At 29.0% G+C, this 9,918-nt stretch overlaps 1 protein-coding gene across 1 annotated transcript; it reads right to left on the bottom strand.

The window, feature by feature from the left end:
* Positions 1-4,499: 4,499 nt before the first annotated feature.
* Positions 4,500-8,957, bottom strand: LOC129322488 (putative pectinesterase 52). The gene is made up of 5 exons (XM_054968799.1): positions 8,731-8,957; positions 8,382-8,541; positions 7,206-7,427; positions 5,628-5,881; positions 4,500-4,662 (listed from the first exon to the last, which is right to left on the bottom strand). Exons 1-5 carry the CDS (start codon positions 8,955-8,957, stop codon positions 4,500-4,502), a joined length of 1,026 nt encoding a protein of 341 aa, XP_054824774.1.
* Positions 8,958-9,918: the final 961 nt, after the last annotated feature.

Here is a 9,918-nt window from a genome sequence, read left to right on the forward strand (position 1 = left end):
AAACTAATTTTGATATTAAGCTAGCAATTTTAACCTTTAAATATTGGCTCAATTTTATATGATAAGAATGATCTCTCTTAAGATTATATTACTATAATGTCATTTACAAGTGAAACATATATATCCTTGATAAATAAAACTTATCCATTTAATTGCATATATCTCTATCCAATACCAATACCACAAATATTAGAAACTAATTAGGTAACAATTAAAATTAAATTTTGGATAGCACCTTATTAGAAAACAAACTTTGATCAGCCCTTCAAATTTAGGTTGAGCAATTTTACAAGGACGAATGTCAAGTGGCTACATATGATCAGATTGAGAACTTTTATCAATGCATCTTCACCAAAGTTGCTAATATTTGCGAACATAGGTATTCACACAAGAATCTGTCTACTAATTTCAAGTTATACAATTCTCATCATTTCACCCATGAATCATCATTTTCTCACAAACTTAAAATTCTGGCAGTGTTATTACTGCAGCTGTGTGCAAAACTTGCCTATGAAGGTGATGGAAGCCATAGCAAGTGTGATATACGCACGAACGTTCAAATTTTCTCCTTTTAAATATTTTATTGAACACCTTATGTACACCAATGTTCAATCCATAAATCTAATATCTTTTCTCCCCAAATATCATCCCAACAAATTCAAAAGTGAGTAGTAAAGAGATGAAATGCCCAGTTAATTTGAGTGTTGACAAACGCATAGAGCACACCCAAACACAAATAACAAATAGAGAAGGAGCTTACAATGAATGGAAGCTAAGAAGTTGTTGTCAAAGATGAACATGAAGCTCTAGAACTCACAACCAAATGAAGACAAACTTGAAGGATTAGTGGGTTTTTGACAAAAATGATGATGGGGTTTTGGGTTTCTAAGAGTAATGATGAATGAGAGCAATTTTAGTTTTGCAACGAATGAAAATGATCGAAGAAGAAGAATTGGAGCTCCGATAAAGGGCTTCTATATAGGACAGTTGAAACAAAAATCATCCTCTATAGTAATAACATAGAGGAGGGTTTATTTTTCTTAAAAAAAGAATTTTGTAAAACTTAGAATCAAATAGAGGACAGTTACACTTGGAACCATCCTATATAATTTTAATATAGATGACGGTTCTTTTTACAATTGTCCTATATGGTTTTTAAATTTTTTTTTTAAAAGCCTAATAGTCTGCCTTGTTGATATATGGCATCCTGTATATGCATTTTTGTAGTAGTGACAATGTAAAAATTTATTAAAATTTTCCTTGTTGTGAAGAAAATAATAATTAGAAGTTGGCTAGATGAAAAATTATTCAAATCTGCCTTATTGTTATGAGGTAGAGAATAATTAGAAGTTAGTTAGATCAATTACACATGATGTCTTTGTAATTATTTTGTGTTGTAAAAGTTATTACTATTCCTTAAAAATTCAAAATTGTTAAAAATGGCTACCAATAAAACTTATATGGTTAAAATAATTTGTTTTATTAAAATGCTTTTTTAAGATAATTGAAAAATTATACATGAAATTTATATTTAATAAAAGAAGGGGAAACATTTAACTTGGGAAAAGATAAAAATTTAATCATGTATTTATTACTTTTTGAGAAAAATATGGAGAAGATAAAAGTAAAATATATTTAATATAAACTAATATAATACATATTTATAAATAAATTATACATTTAATTATTTTCATTTAAAAATAAAAAATTGAATTTAAAATTTTTTAAAATGTATATAAGAAAATAATTTAAAATTTAACATTTGTTTCATTTTAAGTTCATTTTCTTAACAAATATAATATTTTCTCCTAAAAAATAATATGTTATTAAAAACTATATATATTCTCATATATATTATTTTATCATATTAATAATTGAAAATAAAATAAAATATATATGTATATCTTTTTAATAATATATTTTTTCTTATACATGTGTATGTAGTTAGATAATATATGTTTAATTTCACATATAATAACTACTGGTGTATTTTAATTCAACTGGTAAAAAAGAAAGACTTAATATTTGGGAGGTGTAGGTCATTAAGGGTTCAAATATTGGCTTAAACATATTTCATAATGAATATGTGATGTGGTGTGTAGTGACGATATGGTGAGTCAGGGCATGAGGAGGCGCACATGTGGCAAGATGATGTGGAGTGAAGTATTTGGTGGCATAGCTTGAGGAGGCGAACACATGGTGGGGTGATGTGGAGTGAGATGTAACGTGACGTGGCATGAGGAGGCACACGCATGATAAGGTGATGTGGCATGAGGAGATGTAAACATGATATAATGATGTGGCACAAGATGGCTTTTTTTTTTTTTTTTAGTGTATATAAGACTATTCAATTAGCCATACAATTTAGTGAACTTGCTGGAACTAATTGTGGAGTCAAAGTACGTACTAAAGGGATGGATATAGCCTCCTTAGAGCGAATAATTCAGGCCAAGCCTGACAGGCCAACCCAAACCTATCCAAAAAAAGTTAAAGTCGAGCCTGACTATATGAACTTTCTCAAGAGAGTACGATACTTTAAACTCGATCTGAATAAGCTTGACTCAAATTGAGCCTGACCTCCACAATTTCTAGCTCTATATATATATATATATATATAAAGTTGATAATTTTGGCCAAATTTGATGGGCCAGCTCAAATTTATCGAAAAAAATTAGAGTCAGGTTTAGCCAATATGGGCTTTTTTAAGAGGGTAAGATATTTCAAACTTGATCCGAATAAGCTCGACCCGAATTGAGCCTTACACAAATAAGTTTGGCCCGCTTAAGTTTGGTCCGCTTGAATTATTGGCTCTAAGCCTCCCCACTCCCTAAACAAATTAGGGATAATTTCATCTAAGAACCACAATAAATAGTTTTTTTTCCGAATCAAGCCTAAACAATCTGAAAAGGCGCACATTGCAAGATTTAATGATTGAAGTGTAACAAAATCATGAAGCAAAATGACTAAAATGTCCTTCTCGAGTGATTCATGAGAATTATTAGTTTTACTTGTAAATTTATAAACATTACTTGTGAATTTCTTGGCCATATAATAAAATTTTTAGTCCTTCCAATTTATTTTATTTATTAATTTAGTCATTCTTGGGGAAAATAATGAAAATTTTAGTCTTTTAAGTTTGCTTCAATTATTAACTTAGTCCCTTCATGTTCAATTTTTATCAATTTGAGTTTTTAAGTTTGTTTCAATTATTAATTTAGTGCTTATCGCTTAAAGACAGAGGTAAAGCTATTAATTAATGAAAATATTGATTGCAGTGTGCCATCTTAATTAATAAAAAGAAGTATAATTATTTAGATAGGATAAATCAATTAAAAATTTAAAAAATAAAATAACTAAACGTAGCACAAGGAATTAGATTGAAAAAATTATTTACTGTCAAATTTGACAATAACAAAATTATTTTTCTCATGCATAAAAAAAAATTAACTAGCTACTGTGGTACTCCTTAGATGAAAATCTCGCAACAAATTAATCATGGAGTTTCAATTTCTCCTTAGAATGTTTTTATATAGTTCAATTTCTCAAAATACATAAAAAGAGTTGCTCTTGTGTTTAACTTTTATACAATCGTTTTTAATAATTCTTCATTAATCTCTCGAACCTTTTTTCTTTAAATATATATATATATATATATGATGAATCTAGTTTTCTATTGAGGGCCGATTTGGGTAATTTTTGGTAAAAGAAATTGGTTTTATTATTTGAATTGCCAAAAAATTAAAATTTAGATAAGGATGGGTTAAAAAAATTATGTTAACTTTGAAAGTTGTCAGTTTTAATGAACATTGTAACATAATATTAATGGTCTTGATTTGCTTTAAAAATTAAATTATAAATATTAATAAGATAAATTTATACCTCAATTGAAGCATGGAATTGTATCAAATTAAAAGACTAGATTTGTTTCCTAAATGCACATATTGTTCATAACAGATTATTGACATTAACTATAATGAATCTTTTTTTTTTTGTTTCCCTTGAAAAAAAGGACTTTTGGAAAAACAAGATATGTTAAGTATCTCATCTATTCTAATTTATAAGAAATTTTTAAATATGATTTAGTATTTCAAAATATATTATATTTTGAAAAAAATTAATATTTCATTAATATTTCAATATTAAGTCTCATTATTTCAATTCTTAAATAAATATATTTCCCCTTCTATTATTAACGAAGAGCTTTTTTTTTTTTGGAAATCTATAGGAAATTAAGATTATAAACTGTATTTAATAATTACTTTATTGGTATGTAAAATTTGTCAAAAAAAAATATCTTATAAATTGGGACTGATAGACTAATAAGATAGATTCAATATCTACATTGCAATAATAGACACTGATGATGAGGTATATTAATTGAAAATGTTCATTTTATTTAAATTTATTTGTATATGCATTGTTAAATTTGCAAGAACATATCCTGCATTGTAAGAGTTTATTGCTAATATAAGAGGCAAAAGCAAAAGAAATTAATTTACTCAATTAGGTAAATTTGCAAGCCATCCATCTTGATTTATAAATGATGATTTTGAAAATTGATGATTTAACTTGGAAGCAGAGAGTTTGGTCTCCCATGGAACTCGCTTCCCTAGAGTTGCCCCTGGGCCTTCACAACCAACTTCAGCATACATCAAATTGCCCCTGCATTATTTCATTCCCATGCTAATTAATTCTGATCTCACATGATATTGAAAAATAAATTTTTCTGTAAAAAATAAAATAAAATGTTGCATATATCTAAATTTTTTTAAAAAATACTAATAAAAAGCATTGTATATCACAAATTCCTGTATCATTAAAAATAAATAAATAAATCTGAGAGGGCTATACATCTATTTATAATTGAATATTATATAATTTTATAAAAAATATAAGTTCATCAGTGGACAAAATAAATAATAAATAAATAAACAGTACCATCTATATTATGAAACAAAAATCTACCAATAAAATATATGTGTGTTTTAAAAAAATGCTTAAATTTTTCTAAATGTACTTATAGTATTATTATCATGGAAAAACAAAACTATTGGTTCCTATATTTTCAATGTGTTTTGGCATAGGTCACTATTTTTTTTTTTTGGTTGTTTCAGGTTCTTTTAGTTTATTTCGTCTACAACTTTAATTTTTTAATTTTTGAATGTATATATTTTTAAATATGTGTGTGTGTGTCTGGAAAGATAATGAGATGGTAAAAACTATGTTAAATATGTTGACACGTGCCGTTTATCTTTATGCTAGGTTAGAATTATGATTCAACAAATTGAAACATGAAAATATGAAACATAAAAGGGTGGACAACGCCATTAAATATTAATCTGTTAAATTATAATACCATTTCAGCTTTGATTATAATGGTGTTAGTCACAAATCAACATATTTAACACCATTAATGCTATCTCAATGCCTTTCAGGGGTATATTGATTTTTTTTAAGGAAAAAAAAAACGTTTAACATTACAGCAGACGGGGAAAAACTAGAGGAATATGGAGACTTGAGCAACAAAAAAATTATAGGAACCAATAATTATGTTTTCCTATTAATTACCATCTATCATCATCAATCATTATTATTAAAATTAGATAAAATGTAGAAGGTAAACTAACTTGTGTTGTGTGTAATGCCAAGCATCCCATCCTTGAGGAGATACCAGAGAATCTAGAAATGTTCCGTGAAATATGACTCTTGAATAAGGGCCGTAGGCTCTTCCTAGCAGAACCGGACCGGTTCCCACAACTCTGCCTCCTCCGAACACAAAGCCACTTGCTTCCTTCTCGGATCTTCGCCCTTGTGCTGTTATACAACCCCAAGGAACACCCACGCTTGACCTCGTGCTTAACGTCACGTTCACGTAACAATTCTAGAAAGAAAGTAAATGCTATCATTAAGGACGAATGTAGAAATCATCAATATCTATCATATGAATAGCGATAACTGAAATTTTATCTAAATGAGAGGTGGACAACATTTTTCATAAACAACGTTATACCTTTTTTTTTTTTTAAAGGTGAAGTATGGGGGTCATAGCCACTGCATGCATCCCTAAATTCATGAATGGATATCTACAAGGTGACTTGCAAAAAGGATCGGAAGGAGTATATAGACAATATTAATGTGTGTGTGCGTCTCCAAAATATTGCTCAGCAAACCGTCGGACAAATGGGATGTTAAGAATTAGAAAAGCTTGGTTCGAGCCGGATTTAAATGTTGGCTAAGAAAATGTCATGTAGTAAGAGAAATAGTTGTTGATTTTATAAACCATTCTCACTAAGTGATGAAAGGAAGGCACCGATTGGTAAATAGAAACATTGTCATAACCACTACATGTTTGATCCAACTAGCAATGGGAGCTATATCATATTAACTAAAGGTCTCAACTCAAACCCTAGAAATACAATAGTGTTTTGTTTTAAGAATCTATCAGATCAAACTGGTTGAATTGTCGGCCACAACCATTAACAGCTTGTTTTGAACTAAAAAACCATCTTCATGGTTGAGTAGGATTGAACTGGAGTTGAACTACTATTTAACTGAAAAATAGATGGTTCTAAATATAATTTAAAAAGGAAATTTTTTTAAAAAATCAAAAATTTTAAAAAGTAAACCCTACTAAAAGCCATCTTCATTTTAGGAATTTTCACATGTACAGAATATGATTTGTGATCATTTTTTTTAGGAAAATGTTGACAACTATAAGTACAAATACAAATACTTTTGAATCTATTCAAATGTGGTCTAACTAAAATCTAATTATATTTAAAAAGTTATAAAATTATAATTTATGATATTGTTAATTTATGGTGATGTTATTTTTTTTTTATTAACAATTAGATTAGAGATACTCTGAATTTATTTCTTATGTGTACTTTATATATATATATATTTAATATTAATTTTTATTTTATTATTATATCACGAGTTTAACCACTTAAATTATAAAAACTGAATCCTCACTAATCTTTCTAGTTTAATATCTGATTTAATTTTTAAAATAACTGTGGTAGAGCTCCTTCTGGAAAGGGTATCATGTCCGTTCGATTCAAGTTAGTTTAGAGTCTAGGCCCAGTTAAGCCTTCTCAACTCAATGTTGGGCTTCCCAAGATACCGAATGCTCCACTCAAAACAAAAAAAATCCTCATTTAAATTGCAAACTTAGTGCAGCGTACACATATGCAGACACAAACCTCGAAATAGGATTGGCCGTTGCCAAAAATGAAGTCGACAGCACCCTGAATATAGCAATTCTTGAAGTAATGACGGCCTTGGACATCCCAAAGTGTGTCTTGAAAACCCAAAAAGCCACAATCCAAAAATGCTGATCTGTCGCCATATATTCTCGTTGCCAGTGCTGGCACTACTCTCGCGTTTTGCTCCAATCGCGATTCTGTGGAGAGATCAAACGAGTTCTGCACTCGCAATATAAAAATTATATGCGTCAAAATAAATTTCTGAATATTGCCACCTTATTATTTTGTTTATTATATGGGTTGTATATATTGTGGAATTTTTAGAATTCATTACTATGAAATTACAATATTACCCTTTTGTTATAATAAAAATCAAAATGAATTATTATTTTATATTATATTATAATTTTGTTTAGCAACTAGATACCTTACTCCTATTGAGATGGAGTTATATATGGAGTCATGTACATAGTATTTTCTTTTTCCCGACGTATAGCATGATAAGAATAAATAAATAAAAAGACACGTTCAATAGCTGATGATGCTTCAGAGAATTTTAATATACACAATTTAAAAATATAATAATAAGCCAGGGCATACGTACAGCCAAAGAAAATTGCTAATATTTTTTATTTATTTTGATATTAATTATAATTTTTAAAAAACATATCAATTTCTAGTCACTTTTAAAAGATATAACATTTAGCACATTAACAATTATTTTTTAAAGAAAAAAGTAATCATTTGGTTCTTGTAATTTTAACTTAGTTATAACTCAGTCTTTTAACTTTAACTTATAACTTAATCCTTATAGTTTTGTCTCAGTTATAACTCAATACTAAACTTTGACTCTTATAATTCAATCATTATATTTTTAATTATTTAAAATATTGAATTCTATATTTTTAAAAATTAAACTATAAAAATTAAAATTATATTAAAATTTAGAACTAATATTTTAAATTAACTAATAATAATATATTTGGGATAAGATGGGACATCCCAATGATAATTTTGAGTTCTGTCCTATCCCAAACATATTTCTGTCTCATCTGACAAAGTTCCATCTCCTTTAATGTTTGATTAGGATAGACCTGTCCTAATATGTTTGGAATATAATCGAGCCGATTGGGATAAGAACCAGTATGAACACTCATAGTTTCATGTACTAACCTCGAAGGTGATGCCAACTACAATGACATTGTTGGGAAAGGAGGTGAAGGTAGCGCTAGTATCCGTTTGTTGATGATCATTGTACGTAATTGTTGTAACTCTTCTGCCTTCCCCTTCCAACAAGATACATGGTTTATCTTTTGGAATCTGTACCTTTTCTCTGCACAACACAACAACAAGACACATCGGATTGAATTAGTGATGAATACCAGTCAGTTCGGTTCGGTTCAAAAACCGAACAAACCAAAAAACAAATAAACCGAATTCAATTTGATTTGGTTCTCCCCCCCCCCCCGGGGTTTTGCTACTCTTGTTCTGGATAATAAATAAATGGTTGCGTTTTACTTACAGGTATTTTCCTTGATGTATGTGAATTTTAACCCACCGAGCATTGTTCCTTGATATAGAATCAACTGCTGCTTGAACTGTTTTGAACTTACCAGATTGGCCAACTGTAATGGAATATGCAATTTCCTTCCCTCCACAATCTTCTGCGATACCAACAGAGAAATAACATTGGAAAATCATTAGGAACACAAAAAGAGGCATAACTATTTGTCCAGAAACCAGATTCATTGTCGTCACTGGAATTCTGGAAATGAAGATCTCACAAATGAACTGATATATCATTGAGATTTTATACCTGATCAGGTAGCCTTGATAACAAAATGATTGTCAACTAATTATATGACTTTAATAATGTATTAATTGCATGATATTATGAAATGGAATTATAACATTCGAATAATAATTATGTATCGCGAACTTCAAATGTCAAAGTTTCTGTTTTCCATCGTTTTAGTTCGTTTGTTAGCTGTTTCTTTGCATTGTGGACTGCGCTAGCTGGGATCTTGTTTCTATTCAAGTCAATTTCACGGGGGGACAAAAAATATATGCGATCCAAACTGATCGTGGGTTTTATGAATCATATCAATTTAACATTAAAATTTATATCACTGAATTACAAAATTATTTATTTAATACTATTAAGTAAGGTTACTATATATATATATATATGGAAACTAATTTTTATGGGATTTCTTTATTGTTTATTTAAATAATTCATTAAAATTCTGACTTTTATTGATTTTTTCAACTTGGTTACATGCATAAAACTCTTTTTTCTTTGTTTTTTTTATTGAAATTTAATCATCCTGTTCTTATAGTTTTCTTAAATTTTGAATCTGGTCCTTTACTATGAAAAAACTATGCACCGATGGTGTTCCTTTTGAAGTGTTCATGAAAAATGTCGTCAAAGATGTTGCTATAGTAACGTTTCTCTACAAGACACCATTATAAGCGGTGTTTAGTTAACAAATGCTGCTTGAGGCCCTTTTTGAAAAATACACCTAGAGGGGGTGTTTTCTACGTACACTACCACTGGGGCCTTTCTCTAATGAAACAACCCATAGGCTGTGTTCTAAATGCCACCTATAAGGGCTATTTTTAGAGCTTGTTTGGGTTTTTCACATTTCACATTCTGAAAATGCTTTTGCACTTTCAAAACGTAAGATGTTGTTTTGTTGTTTTGTTTTGT

Source organism: Prosopis cineraria, unplaced genomic scaffold (genome assembly GCF_029017545.1).
Source record: "Prosopis cineraria cultivar Desert tree isolate PC_DT_omini unplaced genomic scaffold, ASM2901754v1 PC10, whole genome shotgun sequence".
Classification (NCBI taxonomy): domain Eukaryota; kingdom Viridiplantae; phylum Streptophyta; class Magnoliopsida; order Fabales; family Fabaceae; genus Prosopis; species Prosopis cineraria.